At 39.2% G+C, this 19,733-nt stretch overlaps 1 protein-coding gene across 4 annotated transcripts in view; it reads right to left on the reverse strand.

The window, feature by feature from the left end:
- Positions 1–828: 828 nt before the first annotated feature.
- The window catches only part of CPSF2 (cleavage and polyadenylation specific factor 2), a 32,827-nt gene continuing 13,922 nt past the window's right edge, over positions 829–19,733 (reverse strand). For 3 of the 4 annotated variants that reach the window (XM_074996602.1, XM_074996604.1, XM_074996605.1), the window contains 7 exons: positions 18,634–18,734; positions 18,013–18,213; positions 17,040–17,192; positions 16,004–16,229; positions 13,510–13,812; positions 11,798–11,932; positions 9,163–11,343 (listed from right to left, as the gene is read on the reverse strand). In XM_074996602.1, the coding sequence (XP_074852703.1) occupies positions 11,251–11,343; positions 11,798–11,932; positions 13,510–13,812; positions 16,004–16,229; positions 17,040–17,192; positions 18,013–18,213; positions 18,634–18,734 (1,212 nt within the window). In that variant the 3' untranslated portion in view covers positions 9,163–11,250. Of the gene's footprint in view, positions 2,739–9,162; positions 11,344–11,797; positions 11,933–13,509; positions 13,813–16,003; positions 16,230–17,039; positions 17,193–18,012; positions 18,214–18,633; positions 18,735–19,733 lie in introns of those variants that run through there. The other variant, XR_012645905.1, reaches the window with a different exon arrangement.

Raw genomic sequence — 19,733 nt, forward strand, 5'->3', positions numbered from 1 at the left:
GACCTATTAGCAGAACACAGAACTGGTGAAACAAATATTAATTGGTAATTAAAAGTATTATACAGGCATGTGTCAACCATGAATTTATTGGAAGAGAAAACAGTCGTGTATTACGTCTAAAAGATCTTAGTTTAAATTTTGCTTCAAATATTTCATGAGTTTGTGGCTGTAGATTCTAAAATTGCATATTTAAAAATCCTTTTTTAGATATTTAGCTGCACAATCTGACTATTCATCTTTAGCCTTAAATGCTTGGATGATCAGGGTTTTTTTTTTTAAAACAAATTCTGCAAAAGACCACCAAGATATAAAATCATCAACCAGGTAAGAGGACCTGGCCCCACGGTCATCCCCACTCCACACGAACTCCCTAACTCCCAATCCCAGCCTCCTTTGCCCCCGCCCAATGCCCTGCCCTGAGCCCCCCCATGAACTCTGATGCCTTGCTTTGGGCCCCTCACATGCCCCAAACCCTTACTCTTGAAACTCTGACCTCCCCAGGCCGCTACCCTAACTTCTGCACCCCACACATTGCAACCCAACCCTGATTCCTGCACCTCCACGTCCCTAGAACCCTGTCCTAACACACCCTACTCAATCCAATCCAGTGCCCTGAGCATCTCATACCCTAATCCTGCCTTCTGCACCCTCATATCCCCAGCCCACTGCCCTGAGCCTCTCACACTGCATCCCATAATTTTTGCACTATTTCTAATTGACTCCTAGATTTGTTTAGCATTCTAAAGCTGAGCCATGCGTGGCTAGCATGTATTATGGGCGTTCACCAGCTTGAGCTGTTAGAAAGGATGAGAATACAGGTACTCAAAGAGTAGTGTTCATTTAATTTTGATTTCATATAAATTAAACATTGTAAGTATTGCTTCTTCTTAATTGTTCCTTATTTTAATATATTTTCCTTCTGCACTTAGTTCTGCAAGGACAAGGCATTGCCGTGACCACATCCAAAGCTTTTGTCCGTGGTGGTCTCTGAGTTTCATCTGCATCAGGCAGTTGATTTGCTTGTGTTTTTCTCTTAGCCACACTCTTCTCCTGAGGAAGAGCATCTCCATATTGTGGAAACCAGGTGATGGTCAGCCTTTTATCTAGACAGGTCTAAACAAGTTCATGCTTTGCCTTGCCTGTTTATGTCACATGCAGGCATGAGATCTCTGCACATATTGTTTCTAGATGGACATCATAAGATTGCATATAAGATAGCTTCAACTACACCTCTTCAACAAATGTGGGCTTATCTGACGACAGCGCAAGTGGTGCCGATAGTATTCCTCAGTGACATTCCATATTGGGCATTTGCAGGGCAGCCACATGACCATCTGTGCAAATTATGGACCATTATGCTATTACAGCATTTTCCAGAGCAGATGCATACCTTGATAGGGAAGTGATCTCCATTTCAGGAGACTCCCCTCCTGGATGGGGTATTGCTTGTTATTAAAGTCTCAATGTATTCATGAAAGAGGCAATTCTAGAGCACTGCATTTGTCTTGAGTTGAGCTATTCTGGTCTTTTAAAACTAAAAAAAAGCCATCAGACCCCCCCCAAAAATATGCCTGAATGTATATAATTAAAACAACAAGAAAACTTCGTTCCAAAATTTTCAAGTTTGGGAAAATCTTTCAGGATCATGGATCTAAATATGCAGAATGGCAACATTATCAAAGGAAATGTGGCATTTTTCTTTCCTGTGAAGTCTAATATCTTCAGAGTACCCATTTTACAGCAGAATTCTGAAAGTGTTTTGCCTCAGTTTTACACTTCTACAATCTTCAGCCTTTTTACTCCATTTTTGCAAACAGTTTTGAACTCTGTACAGATATAAATTACAGGCATCAAACCAACAGGAACATAGAATATCTCTGAGAAATCTCCAAGAGAAATCTTCTGTGATTTTACAAAAACATCTTCATCCCCTGGAATGTTTAGTATAGCTTTCATTGGCTTAGTAAGCAGGAAGCTTTTGTTTAGCTCACTTGGTAGAGCTCCTGTTTAAAGACCACAACTGTCTGGTTTGAGTTTCAGCACTCTGATGACATTCCACGTTACAAGCCTTCTTCACACTAATTCCATGTAATGAAACAGGCCACTAGCTGGCAGACATAGTAAACCTCACTTGCCTTCAGTAACCTCATCCAGTTGAGCTACATTGATCTATTGCATTGGCTGAAAAAAGCTTTCGGGGAATCAAGTACTTCCCCAAAAGGACAAAAAGGGGCAATGTGCCACCCTTGCAGAACTTCTACACCATTGCCAAAAAAACCAAAAACTCAACAACCAAAACTTAAGTCTTGTTAATAAAGTTAGATTTCACCCACAGAGCTGGCTGAACTATAAATAGTCATCTGGACTAAATTTCCATGGGTTATAAACAGTCTGTAAGTAGCAATCACTATGAAGTGGTTGAGTCTGCTGGAATGTTAGAAAAAATATCTATCATGCTATAACCAAAATGTCCATCTCTCCTCCATTTCTATGGGCCCAGGTCACAAAGTGCAGATCTACAGCTGAGCTTCCTCAATTTTTTTGAGAAATTTGGATCATTCTTCTCAGCTTCTACCCAAAGGGTTGAGTTCTTCTTCCTAGCCCAGGTGTTCAGCTTTTCTACCAATAGAGTACTAAGGCAGACATCTCTTCTTCATCCTACAGCACCGAGCTCAGTCCTTTTGGCTGCTCATCTCTGACGTTGAACAAAAAGATGTTTAAGTAGCACTCAGGAGTTTCTGCAGAGGAGATAGGATTCAATGTTTTCAAGAGCTGACATTGTTTATCATCTTAGCCCTGGCTCAGACAATCACAGCAAAACTGTAAACCAAAGGAAAAGCTGTGTAATCTGGAAGTCACTTGTAAGGCACAACAGCAGCTTTACTAGTCCTACAAATTTATAAACAATGTCAGTAGGTGATACTCTTTATATTAATTATCTGTCCATATAGACAGTTATATATATTAGCTTGTTATGTGTAAAGTGCCTGGAACAAAGCACAGGAAAATAAATGCTGGTTGGTTCCTTTTGGTCACAGCATGCATATTCCACTTATACAGTTTTAAAGAGTGAAAGGACAGGCTAAGGTGATCTACAAAGTTGTGCTGTGCTCCCAGAAGGTACAAGACTAGCTAGTGAATATTGAGAGAGATGCAAAGGTCCCACAGTGTGATGGCCTTCCCTGAACAGGGGAGAAGAATGAGCATCACCCTGCTGATTAATATAAAACATCACTGTGCAGCTGTCATTAAAAGGGCACACTTGCCATGAAGCTGAGGCAGGAACGCCTGGCGAGCGAGCCAGACTGCCTGGAGCTCCCAAATGTTGATATGCAACTACACATCTGTGCAAGACCAGAGTCCCTGTGTAGGCCTGTTGTCTAAGTGTGCCCCCCACGCCATATCTGAGGCATTTATCATCAAGATGATCTCTGGCTGTGAGCCCACAAATAGGACACCCCTGTGCACACACTACTTTGGTTGCAGCCACCAATTGAGGGATTGTAGGGTCTCTGGCAGCACTGTGACCACATGGTAGAGCAGGCTCCTGGAAGGCATGAACACAGACACCAGTCGTGCTTGGAGCAGGCATTAGTGAGCATGGCACAGAGCATAAGTGCAAGAGGCCATGTGCCTCAGAAGGCACATACATTTGCACAGTCATCATTAAGCATCTCTGCAGTGTGAAGATGAGGTTCACCATGGCCTGGAATTGGGTCTTGGGTAGAATCAAGAGGGGATCCAATGAACTCAAGTCTTTGCATGAGAGTAAGACTGGATTTTGGTACATTGAGATTAGACCAGACAGGAAATCATGTCCTTGACCAGGTACAGATACCAGAGGACCTGCTCCCTCAACCTGCCCTTGATTATTCAATTATCCAGGTATGGATAGGCCTGTATTCAATTCCCTTGCAGAAATGCTACCACTACAACAATGCATTTCATGAAGACTCAAGGAGCTGGGGCTAGACTGAAGGGTAGCACTGTGAACTGGTGATGTCTGTTGATCATTACAAAATGGAGGAGCTGACTGTGGGCCAGAATAATGGAAATGTGAAAATATACATCCTTGAGACTGAAGGTGGCGTACTAGTCCCTCGGACCCAATGAAAGGATAATGGAGGACAGTGAGACCATACAAACCAGAGCTTCTGAATGAAGGAATTTAGATTTCTGAGGTCCAGAAAGGGGCACAACACACCATTGGCTTTGGGAATGAAGTATCAGAAATAAAACTCCTTATCCCCGAACTTCTGAGTGACCTCCTCTGTTAAACCTACAGCAGGAAGCACATACACATCAAGTGCACCTCCTGAAGGAGCTGCTCATGAGAAGGGTCTCTGAAGAGGTTGGTGGAAAGGGTGGGACCAGAATTGGCTAGAGTATCCCACTACTACCATGCTGAGGACCCAACAATCTGAGATAATCTTGAGTCCAGGCATGGTGAAAGTGGGACAGTCATTTCTAAAAGCAGGGAAGAATTCCAAGCTATTGTCAGGTGCACTGGTCTCGGGTTCACCCTCAAAACTGATGCTTAAGCCGGCGAGGTGGTGTGGATGCATCCTTGTGCTGCATGGAATAGGAGGGGAAGGTCCCCTCTGGTTATTATGACGACCGCTATGGCAACCTTGCTGTTGTCTGGTAGAGTGTGTGGACTGCTGGGGCCTACAGTGCCACTGCTGTGGGGCAGGCTTGTGGATTGCCACAGATTTCAGTGTGACCTTGGAAACTTTAAGGGTATGTAAATAGGAATATTTTCTCAGCAAAAAGGGACAAGCCCTCAAAAGGCAGGTCTTGAATCATGCACTGTGCCTTGGCAGGGGGGCCAAAAACCTGAAGCCACAAATTGTACTGCATGGCAAGCCCTGTGCCCTTGGCCTTCAGGAATGAAGAATATTGGGAATAGAATCCCGTTCTAGTATTTGAACATAACTCACTCCAATATCCCCTACCCATAGTAGCCTATGAACCTCCTGCATGAGAAGAGACTTATGAGAAGGATCCCAGAAGAGGGAAGGGGAAGGAGGTTGGGAATGGAAAGGAGTTGGAGGTTATAGCCCTGTCCTATATTTAGAGAACACATGCTTTCACTAGAAAACAAGCTCCTGAAAACCCAGTTAGCTTAGAGAGTGGCCTTTGGCTCACCAAGATTTGGACATTGCCTTTTTCAGCCCCCTGGAAAACAACTGAATACCACGATCTAGGCTCTTACAAACTGATAAAATCAAAAGTTTGTTTCAATATTTTTCCAAGTACCAAAGCTAGGCTGACACATCCATAGGTGCCAAACGCATAAGTGCTCCAGGGCTGCAGCACCCATGTAAAAAAATAGCAGGTGCTCAGCATGCACCAGCCAGCCAGCTATGCCCCTCTCTCCCACCCCCATCTTTCACTTACTGCACTGATTATTAACTCGTTCTCTCTCCCAGCACTTTCCACTCACTGTTACCAGCATGTTTTGTGGTGAGCAGGAAGCTCAAAGAGGATGTGGGAGGAGCAGGGATGGGGAATGCTTATGGGAGCTGGTAGGAGGAGGTGGAAGAGAGTTTGGGGAAGGGCAGGGGTGGAGCCCAAAGTGGATCAGGAGCCTGAAGACATCCTGGGCCCAGAAGCAGCCAGTACATGTGAACCTGTCTATAATTTCCTGGGTTCTCTTTCTCATTCCCCCCAATCCCTACACTTTATGTTGTTTGGCCTTCTCCAAGTATCTGAGGCCTTGCCTTTCTTCTGTGAGCTCCTGAAGGTAATTACTAACAGTTCTGAAATTGCTTCCTTCAGTAACTAATTATGAATTAAATCAGACTCTGGTGACGTAAACACATTTAACTTATCTAAATGCTTTCTAAACTGTGATTTTATTGTTTTGGATTACATTCCTTTGCCCTTATTTCTGTGTTCGATACCTAATCACCATTAATGTTTGTAGTGAAAATGGAAGAAAAACAGGCAATAAATACCTGTTTTCATGATGGCATCATTAGCTCTCCTTCCCCTCTATGTAAAGGACCTACATTTCCTTTCTCCTTTCTTTTGCTCCTAAACATATATTTAAAGAACTCTTGTAGCCGTATATGTCTCTAGATAGGTATAACTCACTTTGGCTATATCTACATGGGAGGCTTTTTCCAGCAAAACCGTGATGCATCTACATGCAAGGTGCACTGTGTTGACAGTTTGTCAAAAAAACTTAGCACATCCTCCGGCAGCATTATGCTCTGCTTGTTCAGGTATAACACCTCTTTTGACAGTGTTCTGTCGACAAAATAGCCATGCAGAAGCTTTGGGGCCCTTTTGTCAACAGACAGGGCTTCTAGTTCACTGGGCAGCCATTTGCAGAGCTTCCAGTCAGCTGCTCTGGTGAGAGGGGGGTGGGCAGTCTGGCTGCTCTGTTGACAGAGTGGATTGCTCTTTCGATCTGCTTTTATGTGTAGACGCAATCCATTGACAGAAGTTTTGCAGGGAAATCTCTTCCAACAGAGGCTTCTCATGTGGATATAGCCTTTATGTCTACACCTTTTTGATTTTGTCCCTATATGCTTATGCTATTCTTTTACATTTTATTCTTTTTTATATCCCTCACAATTTATCTATTTTCCCTCTTTTGTAGAATTCCTTTTCAATTTTCAGATAACTAAAGAGCTCCTTATGCAGCTTTCCAGTTTGAAGCAGAAACTGTAAAAAAAGCCTTTACTTAGCTTACAAGATGTTGCTTCTGCTACTATTGTTTTAACTTCTCAAGTTACTAGCCTCTGCATTCATTTGTGGGCCAATTACAGTGGAGTCAGTGGTTTTACCATTGACTCTATGAAGAATGTGATGAGGATCATGGTTTGCAATAGCATACTGTTCTTTTGACTGTAATAAAAATTAAATTTAGATCTAGTTACATAAAAAAACCTAAGCACTTTTAATCAGCTTATGAGGTTTAGAGGATACACAAATGATTTCAAGCCCACTGGCTACTTTGGAGTGCATTTGCAATACTGTGCTTTAGTAAAATCATGGGGATTATGAAAAAAACTGAAGCATAATAAAATTACATAAGAGTTGAAGGACAAGTCAAAATCCACTCCCGCTAAGTGTGGGAATTTTGCCAGAGTGCAGTGGAACCAGGATTTGGCCTGATGTGCATCCATGGGGATAGAGGGAGGAGCTAAAGAACTGAACTGTCTTATTCCACATGCTTATCTGATGTGTTAGGAAAATAGATTGGAGTAGATTTTTTTTTAATGAAATGTTTATTCATCTGACCCAATGAGGTGCATGGGGAAGCAAAGCTGATTTATCTCACATCTCTGTGTACTACTGAATGCCACAGTACGTTTCTATGGGTAGTGCACCAGCAAAGAATAACCTGACAGGCTTCTTGTGCCACAACTGGAGAGGTGACTGGCAGTCACTCAACTAGCTTTGCAACTGCTTCAAGAACAGCAGAAGAGAAAAATGTGCCTGAATATTTAAAAGCAGAGATTTCCAGACTGTGGTTTGTGGAGCACTTGCTGATTGCTGGCGGGGAGCTGGCTCATCAGATGGTACTGGCTAGCCTCCTTGTTCACAGTTACTAAATAAAGACATCTGAAAATTCATAAATACTTTTCTAATGCTATCTTTCCATGTAACTGTTGTAGTTTCCATAGGCATATCACAGAATCGCAAACATGAGGGAAGACAGCCATAGAAACGTGCCATCTCTAGAACCTGTGGCCCACACCATGCAGATGTTTTTTCAAATATACTCTAGAGCTTTAATTCCTTGCAGCAGAGACTGGCAGACAACAACTCGCTAGCCTAGTGCCTCCCCTTGTTGGGATTCAACACCGGCTATCACCAAAACATATTAATTCTCATAAGCAAAAAGCAGTTGAGTTCTCTCTTGAAAAACACTGAAGATCTTCCAGTATTACTACAGCATTTAGGACAGTTAGGGTTAGAGAAGGCCATGCAGCCAATCTGAGCTCAAAATTAGTTACGGAGAAGGCTGATTACCATAAGCACTGAAACAAATACCTACCCTAAAAGATCTTCCATTACTTTATAGAAAATTATGATATTCTAAAGTAATAGTCCACAACAATAGTGTTGTTACAATAATTATTTTTCCATAAGAGAAGAAGAGAGGGAGAACTGGCTTCCCCAAAATTGGGTCTCCGCAATTGTCTTTGCATGGGAATACCCGTTTAAGTAATCCCACTGGGTTTATTTTAAGAAGATATGAAATCTGACAATCGGGTTAAGAGCATTTCTTGACAACAGAACATGGCATCTGTGGTCTACACTGCCTGCATCTTGGTTTCAAGGTGGAGTTGAAGATCCTTATTTTAACATATATGGCCATAAATGGCTTAGGACTGGCTTGTGTAAAAGCTTATCACATGGGCCGCATTTACACTACAGCAATCTTTTTTTCCCTTGTATCTTCTTACATAGTGCTAAAAGGACAAAAAGCTAATGTCAAAAATTTCTGCCAGAAACATAGATAGGATGGGCTGCCTAGTCGAACACAATTACAAAAGGTTTTATTGCCAATTCAAGAAAACAAATTCTAAAATTCTTTAGAGATAGCCATTTCAAGATCCGATCTTACAGAAATTTGCATCAATCTGAAAAATCTGCATTGAGAATGTAAGAACAGCTATATCAGTCCAGTGTCCGGTCTCTGACAGTGGCCTCAGCTAGATGCTTTGGAGAGAATGAACAGAACATGGTAATATCATCCCGCCCTCCAGTCCTAGCTTCTGACAGCTAGAGACATGTGGAGCATGGGGTGGCATCCCTAACCATCTTGGCCAACAGCCATTAATGAACCCGTGCTCCCCGTAATGATGAACAACACTTAATTAGGTATGATTTATGTCACTGAAATCATAAATCCTTTCTTTACTCTAATTCCCATTTACCAGATTTGCAATACAAATTAGCCTTTGGCAGAAAATTTTAGCAATTCCTCAGCTCATTATAGTTCAGCTGTTGAGCCACAGTGCCAGACTACTTCACGATTTAAGAGGATTATGTAACAACAGGTGATTACTGTTTAAACCTCTCATACTGAGCTTGTCTTCCATAACATTTTAGGCTTCTATGGATACCTCTTTTCAAACACAACTTGCACAACTAAACACAACTTGCAACAGCAGGCAAGAAACATCCCATTTGGAAAAACAATACAGTTTATTTTATTTAACCTTAGAGTGGCAAATTACTATTGTCCACAAGTGTACAATTTGATAGTCCATGGTACGATTAAAATTTGACTCCCCAGGTCTCCATCCACGGATTTTTAAAAATGCTTTTTAAAGACTATATTCTTCTGCATTTTTGCTAGGTAGCAAATCTAAATATACATTATATACATATTTATAGTAGAAATGCAAAATACCTAATGAATAAATATAGCAATTAAGCATGTTTCTGGGAAAATAAAAACTGGAGGGAAGGAGATGCCAGGAACCACCCACCTGTACAAGAATATCTTCAAGGTCTTTTATGTCATGAGTGTTTGCAGCATGAAAAAATTTCAGTATTTAAAAATATGGGTGAAATATTCAAGGGGAACAAATTCCCATCTTCTGTTAACTAATTCCTAAATTCTTTCCAATGCTAGGAACATTCTTTAAAGAAGCAAATGCTAACAAAGAGGTCTGATTTTCAACACGGCAAAAAGGAAAACGTTTTCTAAACTGTTGGCTAAAACTAAAAACAAACAAATCAAAACAAAAATACCAAAAAAAACCTTAAAACATTTCTGTGATTATTTCTAGACAGAAATGTATGTACCCATTTCTTTTCAATTATATTTTAAAGGAAATTTTACATATTGTGTCAGAAGCTTTGAATTTTCATCCCAGTTCTTTTTAATTCCTAATCCAACTTTTAAACAGTATAAAGAGGCAACTTGCAAAGTAGCCATATAAAGCCTAAAAGTCAAGAACGAATAACAGCCTCATTTTCACTTCAGCAGCAGCCTACAGAGTTCGTTTTCTATATTTCATTAAAAGTTTTGTTTGGTTTTTTTAAATAAGCAAATAAAAGCAGAACTCGAGTTTAAGTTGTAATAACAAAGAGAAGGTTCCCACATTGATTAAAACCAAAAGCTGAGAATAAAAAAATAATTTCTCAATACTAGATCAGTGCTCTGCATGTGTTCCATCACTGTTTTCAAGTCAGAAGAGCAAGAAATTCAATTACCGAAGACAGTTCACAGTCAACTAAATATCTAACAAATTTTGCTACCAGTGGCTATAATCACACTGGTAGCAATAAGAAAAACAAATAGTATAAAACTTGTTACCAAGGGGATAAATTCACAAAGCAAAGAATTCAGACTTACAGGCAGAACATCTTCCTGAATTCAGGTCATTATGTACTGCTTAGTGTAAGTAAGGGAATGCACACGTTTGGTTTTGATGATTTTTTTTTTAAAAGCATGTAAATCCAGATTCACAAACGATATTTATACCTGGCACAAAGACTGGAACAACTAGAAGTTATACATATACAGTAGCTAGAAAATGCAAAAAGACATGGTTAGCAATCTGTCAGATAACTTTTGTTTTTCTGATCATTCTGTGGTAAGTACATTGAAACATTTTAAAGCTGCCTTTTTAACCCATGAAATTGAGATTTCATTTAATAGTATCTCACAATGATCTGTACCTATCAGGAGCACAAAGCAGTTACAATATTAACAAAGGTGCAAATTACCCGCTGGAGGAAAGTTACTATTAAGCAACTGGCAAATTTTCAATGGTCTAGAAAACTTTCACTTAAACTTCTACTGTTCAGCAGAAGAACAGCCCCATACAAATCAAAGACAACCCAAAAAGACGTTTCTACTTTCTTATATTTTTAAAATAGGAAAACGACTTCTTTTTATATTGCATTCTTAGTCGGAGACTTGTTATACCAAGCCTTGTCAAAGAGAACATTTATGACATGTTAAATCCTTCTTGGAAGTTCATAAAACAAACTGCTTATCTCAACTATAGCATATCAATGGTATTTGCAACAATTTTTTTTACCAGTCTGAAAGCCAGCAATGTGGACTGTACCAATAGATGTCTTAAATAGACCTCTGACAGCAATTAACTAACTGTTAGTTTACTGGGTTTTAACATCTAACTTTTCTGAAGAACCAGTATGCGCTATAGAAATTAGAAAATTACAAAATGATACCTACAAAAATAAAAAGTTAGAAATTCCCGTTATCTTTAAAGTTCAAGTAAAGACATCATCTTCACAGCACCAGGTTTAAACAATGGCATATTGCTCATATAAAAGATCCCTTATTTTATAGAAGTCTTGGCAAAGACAGCCTTCCAACCCAATGCGCCCTGTTTCAGTCTGAAACAAAAAACATATTTAAATCTATTATCTTTACAGTGATGTACTTTGCATATTATCACACAGTGTGTTGCATGTATTCTAGATACAGTAAAAAGACATGTTATCCAGCATTTACATAACTGGTACTCTTAACTAATCGGCATCTGCTCTGCTGCTGGCCACCCAGCTGAGGCTGGCGGAGAGGAGCCAGCTACTGGATGCTTCGTCCAAGCTCGCAGCCGCAGGGCCGTCCACTGGCCGCCATGGAGCTGACTGCCTGCTGGGGCTGGCGAAGAGGGGAAGGCTGCTGCAGAGCCAGCTCCACTGCCAGTGCCGGCTGCCACAGGGCTGGGTGGCATGGGGCCAGCTGACAGACTGGCTATCCATAAAATTTTATTTTCCAGCAACCCCTGTTCCCCAGGATTGCCATATATTCAAGCTTCTATGATAGTTTTAAAAACAACTTACTTACCCTACGAACAGCCACTACGTTGTTGCACACAAGTACCCCCCCTACAAATTCAGCTTGAACGCCTTCTCGCAGAAGAACTTGTTTAAAATCAGACAGTCTTGGCTCATTCATGAAAACAGACTGATGTCCAATAACCTTTCAATGAAGAAAATACAAAGAAGAAATTTTTACAGAGTTAAATAAAACATTTTTAATGAAGCCTTTACAATAAAGTAAATCAGTGTATGACTGGAAAAATATATTTATTTGCTTTCTCCTTTGATAGGTGTAATGATTTCAAGAAGGCCTCCTCGCTAGCAACTCCAGATCTGTGTGGGAAGCATTGAACTGTGTGGCAGAGCATGGGAAACTCCAGTCTGTATTCCAAACTCTGTGATCATGTAAGGAAAGAGATGCTTACCCATGCTCCAGCGCTTTTGTGTCAGATGAAAGAGCCCTAGATGCTCTGTATCTAGCCAAGGAAGGTGTCTCCTGCATAGGCATAGCGTAAGACTGCTATAAGGCTGCAATGGTAGGACCTGCTCAAAAGTCCTGGGGCAAGTCGTGCACTGATAATAAACACTGTGCTTCAGAGCATAGTCCAGGGAGGCTGCCGTAATTTGGAGAGCCCTACATGCCTCCCTAAAAATTATGCTCCAGGAGATACAGAGGCCCGTAGCAGTACTAGTTTGGGAGGGTACAAAGGTGCCTACCTACCTCCACCTCGGCTAAGAGTTGTAGAAAAAAAACCTTACCCATGATATTTACATGTCTCAGTTTTCTCTATTTCTTAAAATAAATTAATTATATCAACCCAATTATGCAAAACATTTGAGGACTCGTGTAATTTTTATGGCACTCTTCATCTTGTCTAATCCTCTGATGGATAGTTAGGTGCTTCTTTTTGAAGTATGTGTGTATGTATCCATTATTAACCCACACATAAGGAAACATTTACCATAGTGTCAGATGAAATACCAACTAGGGCTGTCTTAACTGCAGCAAATACCTGTGATTAACTGAAAACAAAATTAATGTGTTCATTTTTTTAACATGTTAATCGCATAGCTCTGCTGAGGTGGGGAGAGGTATTGGCAGCAAGAGGGCTGAAGCCCCAGCCTGGTGGAGGGGTGGTGGTGCCCCAAACAAGCCCCAAGCAGGGCTGAAGCCCCATAGCATCTTCCTGTATTTGAAAATATAGAAAACATACACAAATATTGAAATAAATTGCAGTATGTTACTATTTAAGATTACAACTGTGATTAATCATGATTCATTTTTTAACCTCACAATTAATCATAATTTATTGTTTTAATTGTTTGACAGCCCAAATACCAACTGATTTCAAAAGCCATGTATGGTAAATGCACAGGCCACCTAATAAATAACAATTTGTATTGCATCAATAGCTAGAAGCCTCATCTGAGATGGTCACATTGTGGCAGGAACTGTATGTTATATATAATATAGAGCTATTCTCTGCCTTTAGAGCTCACATTCTGAACAAAGAAAGCAGCAGCAGCGTAAAAACTGTAAAAAACACACTAAGACACAAATTTACAATGCAAACAGTCTGATAGTGGAGTCCTTACTCGAGCAAGCTTCTGTCTTTAACAAGACTTTTATCTGAAAAAGTTCCACTAAGACCCAAAATGTTGAAAAAATTATATCTTCAATTCATCCCCACAAATGTAAGAGAGGTCACAGACAAGGTAATGCAAAAGCTTTTCTACCTCATGTGGTGGCAGTGGTTCTAGAGTGGGAATGATTTCACTCTCCTCACATATTTCTTTATCATCATCATCAAACAGACTCTTCATGGCCTTTTGCTGCGCAATAACACTGGAGTCAGAAGAAGGCACATCCACTTGCATTTCCATGTCTTCTCCATCTTCCCTCAGCTCTCCTTCTTCCAGAATTACTCCTGTATCTACTTTCGAAACCCGCATGTCCAGGACACCATCTATCCAAGCTAGCTCTGCATCTTTTGCTTTACAGAACTGAAGAGAGCTGACCAGAGAATCTTTTAACCTGACCTAAATTGCACACAGACAAAAACTGTACTCACTCATTTATGAACGCAAACTTGACAACAAATTTCACAGACTCTTAACTCCACACTTTTTAAAATTAATTATTTCCCCATTCATTATGACTCCATGTTTGGATCAATCACACTCTTTAAGGAAAAAAGAATAGCAATATGGCACAACCTTATGGTGCAATCCGTTTCTGTCACTTACAGTGGGTTTGGAAAGCAGCAGAGAAAAAACAAGAAAAACAAGCAAATGTTTCTGTTTTCTTGGTAAAGATAGGCAGATGAGATTGTCTCTTTTGAGACAGCAAGATCTTGTTGGAGCTGTGTTGAAACTATCCTTGATCGGTCTTGGGATGTTTAAGAATGGCTTCTTCTGCTATATTTAAATTAGTGAAGCGATTAAAAAAAGGTGCACAGCATATCAACTTTGCATTTAAAAGGGCATTTACATAATTATTTATTAGTCATGATGGGAAAAAATATTAAAAATCTAAACCTTAAGTAGCTAAAACATCACTTTGAACCACATTTAACTGGGATCTAAAATTATAACAGATTCCAATAAAAACCCACCTTCTTTGAGACATCACTATTCACAGTGACACTGTATGCCCAGGCCCAGATGCTGCTTTGGGGTTAAATGAATGAAGGACACTTGCAAAGGTTTCATTATAACACACCCACCACAATGCTCCCAAAACCAAATTTGATTTCTTCTTCATTTTCTGATGCCCCCACCCATTTCTCTTAAGGTGTTATGTACCCTGTTAAATCAATAACAGAAATAGCAAAGGCATGTGAAGAGAGCAGAATTTTTTTTCCTAACAAATTTTGAAATCGGACATTTTTCTGGATTGCAATGGAACTTAGAAGTTCTGAGGTTCTCCAGAAAGGAAAATTATAAAAAAAATGGTTTCAGGTTTATCAAAATATTTTGCTATTTTGACATTTTTATTAAAATATAAGTTATAAGCACCTTTTTTCCAAAATGAAAAGTTAGAATGTTTTGTTTTAGAACAGTATAAAAGAAACATTGTAATACTACAGGTATTAGAATTTTAACCTGTTTCTCTTTTTAAAAAAAATCAAACACAACTTTGAAAAGTATTTCAGCTTAGATTTCCATTTTCACTTCCCCATCCAGCACTTGTATGCTCGTATTTATGCCCACTCCCTTCAAAGTGAAGTGTATACTCGTCTCCCTAATCCCTGCATGAGATCTCTGCTTCAAAGCTTCACTGTAACCATTTATAATGCTGACATGCTCATGCAATTTCTCTAGTTTCTTTCATGTTACAGAGAGAGAGAAAGAGTTTAGTTATGTTTTTAGTGATGTTAACTTGCCCTTAGTTGGTATTTGTGTCGTCAGTGAATATTTGGGCTATTTCTTTTGCACCCAAAACTCTTACAAACAGCTTCAATAAGAATTTTGGACATAAAAGGAATGCAGGAGTAGAACTCAAATCCATACCTAAATACATAAAATGTGCTCAACAGCGCAAGCTGAATGAAATACTTTCTTTTTGCACATTATAATTGTAGGCTTAAATATGTAATACTAAAATTCTATTAATGCAGTGATTGCATTTATAACGTATAGCTATGGCATATGCAATATCCATGGCTGTGCCTACACCTGCATTCCTCTTTCGAAACAGGTATGCAAATGAGGGAAATTTAAAATGCAAATGAGGTGTTGATTTGCATATCTGGCACCTTATTTGCGTATGCTTTTTCGAAAGAAGAAAAGCAGTGTAGTCACTGCTCCTTCGAAAGTAAACTCTATCTTCGAAAGAATCATTCTTCCCACTAAAATTGTCTTCTTTTATGGGAAGAATGATTTTTTTGAAGATGGGGTTTACTTTTGAAAGAGTTGCATCTATACTGCTTTTCTTCTCTCGAAAGAAGCTCTTTTGAAATAATATGCAAATAGGGTGCCAGATATGCAAACCTGCACCTCATTTGCATATCTCTTTCAAAAGAGGAATACAAGTGTAGACACAGCCCATGAGATTATGATAGAAATATTCCCATCTTTCCCCAGGAACTTTCCCCAGTATGATTGGATGCAAATGCTCATGCCATTATTTTTCCCCTCCAAAAGACACAACCAAAATGACAGAATTTGGATCAACGTAAGCTCTCACATTCCTCTATATTCATACAATTGACGAATTCCTCTATCTTACCTGATAGATGTGTGTCTCACTGGTAGCATCTACAGTTTCATGCAGTTTAGGCATATAAACTTTAATATCTTTCCCACCAAAAGCTCTGCAAGACTCCGAAAGGTCCTGGCTGGCCTCAGGTGGACCATGGACAATGATCAACTGTCGTGGCTTCATCTGGTTAATGATTTTTTTAATGGAATCGCCGTCTGAGCGTCCTTCATAGTCTATGTATGTAACTCTGGCTCTAATTTGATTTAAAAAGAAAAAAAATTCTTAAGGCTTTATGTCCTAAATGTAGAACGAATAATTATGATGTCTTATTACCATAACGCTTGTGCTTCCTCTCCCATTTCCCCTCTTGCAATATCCCTCATCATGTATAAAAGTAGACTAAGTTCTTCTGAATAGAAGCCATGAATCAAATTCTGTGTCACCTACAGGAGAAGTAGCACTCAAGGTGCAGCCTACAGGAAGTTTTAAGCTACCTTGTGCTTCCTGACTCAAAGATAGGCCATAGTCTAGTTTAGGCAGCCCAGGGAGGTGGGGCTGCTGTAGGTTACAGAAGCGTCCCCCATGTGGCTTGTAGTATAGATCAAAATATCAGTAGTTTTATGCACACTATGCCTCCCAAAATGCTAGAGACTGCAAAATGAAGGGAGTGGGAAGAAGGCCACAGTTGGGCCATATATAAAAGCCCAATACAGAGCTTGCACCCTTAGATTTCTCCTTGAGCCCTCTGAAGCCACCCAAACACAATGCAGAAGTGGGGATAAGGGAGAGAGGGTCAAAAATCTTCTTTTATCCCTTTTCATACAAGGCCTCCTGGATGCTCTAATAATAATTTAATGCTAGATTGATGCAGTTCCTTAAATCTCCCTCTGGATTTGGAAGACAATAGCCATCATGAAGTTTCAGTATGAAAAACACTTTTGAGGGACCCTCCCTCCTCTAAATGTAAGCAATTGAACACTGTTTGCAATGTATCAGCCATTTCAATTGTGAATCTCTGACAAACAGTTCCCTCTAGCTGTGAACTTATCAAAAAATCACTTACTTTATTTCCATTGATTCTGTTGCTGAAATACATTTGGTAGGAACATCTGATAAATCTTGGTCCATAGGTTCATCTCCATTTGTCAGACCAGATTCTAATTTACTCTTTTCTTCTTCAGTTGCTTGAAGCTCTGGAACTAGGAAATCCTCAGGCCTAATATTGGATTATTTAATTATTTATGTTAAAGTAACACCACGACTCGAGTTTAGGTGCCATACAACATTTAAAGATTACACTATACTACCATTGATCTTCTTTGCAATTAAAAGTATGGGGCACATCTACACAGCCCTGGAGCATAGTGTTGCTCCCACAGCACTATGCTAATGAGGGTTTTAGAAATTGCAAATGGTTCCTTGTTTGCATAACTGCACAGGACTTCCCTCTCAGTAGAGGGGGCTGCCAGCAGTCAAGAAGTTATGTGGACATGCCTGTGCAGGCTAAACCCCCGTCACCAGTCCCTTATTCCCGAATTAAGACATCAATGTAGACATGGCCTGTAAGTCCAGCAGAAATGTTTCTGAGATTCCAATATGCTCAAGATTATTCTGCCCAGATAAGCAATATTTTTAGTAGGCATTCCTTAAAAGGCAGATAGGAGCTGCTGGCTTCCAGGAAAGAGGATGTTTTCCCTCCTTTTCATTATACGGTTTCTAAATCAGATGGTGTAATTTAAACAAAAATCAGGTTCACAGTGAACAGAAAAGAATGTAATGGCTACTCTCTACTAGATAAATAAAGTGCCTAGACAGACAGCACAATTAAAATGGACTCAGCATGAGGAAAAAGGTAGGAACTCCTTAATTTCAGTCCTCACCTATCACTAATTTTTTTAAGGGGCCTACGGTAACTTGTCTTAACTTCTGCCTGTTATCCTTTGTCTACGGCAGGGATAATAGTTACAGGCCTGTTGCAACTGCTTCAAAAACAAAAACACCATACAAATAATCTTACTATTGTTTACGGCACATACTTGATAATTTCCCCATATTCGTCCCATTTAATTCTTTCTTCTGGGGCTGGAAACATTGGATAAGATTTTTTGGCCTGTTTGAAGAAACTTCCTTTTCGGCTACCTTCACCTTTCATCATCAAGTCATGTTTAGTTTTATGTACTGATGGCTGATCAATATCTTCTTCAACATCACTCTCATCACTGGAATCAATATCTGCCCTGAAATATTACCCCAAAATGGATTTATGAAGTTATATCTTTAAATTGAATCTCTCTCACTCTCACTCACACACACAGTGATTTTACACTTCATATCAAACATTTGCTAGTTATTGCCTGCCACTGAGACCATCACATGCCTAATTCTGCAATTAAATAAACATAGAAACATTAAAAATCAGTTACTGTTGGAGAACTAAGATGATTTACAAACTTCAGACAGCTCATGTGATTGTCAAAGAGATCTGCCGCAAGGGCCCATTAAAACAGAACACCATAACTGACTACGATCTGACATATTTTCACCTACAAAAGCTACAAATTTCAGCTATTTCCAAAAGGTAGTAAGGTGGTATATTGATTACTCAGAGGTTATGTCTTCAGCATCAAGAGCCTACTGCATAAATAGGAAATACGTACTCTTTGGACTGTTCTAACTTTTTAGCTGCTTCTTTCTTTAGTTTCTCCTTTTCTAGGTACTCTTCAAGTTCCTTCCCTTCAAGTTTAACACGTTTCCTCAACTAAAAAGAAAAAAAGTGTGTGTATAAGCAAAAATATAAAAGGAAGGGAAAATATATTAGGATAAAGAACTACAAAAAAAATCTCAATTTCCTTTCTGTTCCACTCATTAAAATTTTTACTCAGTCATAAACAATATCAGGATACTAGACTGATTAAGTGAACATTCTACCATCCACATCCAACTGAGTAGTAACAACTCTAAAATGGAAATAAAATCCCTAATACCATTAAAACTGAGCAAATATAATATTACCATGCTTAACAGTAAAACAGTCATACTAAAGCTGTATTAAAGCCAACTGATTCACTTTACAAAATTCCTAAATTGAAACTGATCTTCATTTAGTTTCTTACAGTGGAGAAATTATTTTTCCCTTTCTTTCCGTAACTGAACAGGGCAAAATTCAATATCAATAATTGGTTTTGGCACTCTGATTTCCCTATATTTGCCAATGACAAACATAATGCCAAAGTTGAATAGTACTATAGGAAACAACAGCAAATTACACTCTGGTTTTAAAGATGGCATATCAGAGTAGAAGTTTTTCTAAATAAGACTGAATCCCAAGGATAAGAATGCATGAAGTCTCATACAATACATTTAAGAAATTATACAAAGAAAGATGGAGAATCTATATGGGAATTGCTAAATAACCCTTTAAGTCACAGACGCATTCCCATATGAACCATAACATTTGGCTGGTGGAATCAGGGGCCGGTAAGGTATGAAAAATTATTGACATCAACTGTGTAAGTCAACTTTTGTATTAACACAACAGATTTAAGATGGTAAAATGAAGTGTAGAAAATAAAAAACACTCAGCTTGACTTTGTTTTCCCAGATAATTTTATTTTTTCCAAACAGGCCACTGTACCTCATCATCTAAAAGTTGATTGGAAACTGTACAATTACAGTCTATTGACTGTAATGTGTCTGTGATTCTGTAATGTAAAAGGTTTTTTTTTTGGTTTTTTTTTTTTTTTTTGCAATTTCCCTG

The sequence above is a fragment of the Carettochelys insculpta genome, chromosome 6 (assembly GCF_033958435.1).
Source record: "Carettochelys insculpta isolate YL-2023 chromosome 6, ASM3395843v1, whole genome shotgun sequence".
Classification (NCBI taxonomy): Eukaryota; Metazoa; Chordata; order Testudines; family Carettochelyidae; genus Carettochelys; species Carettochelys insculpta.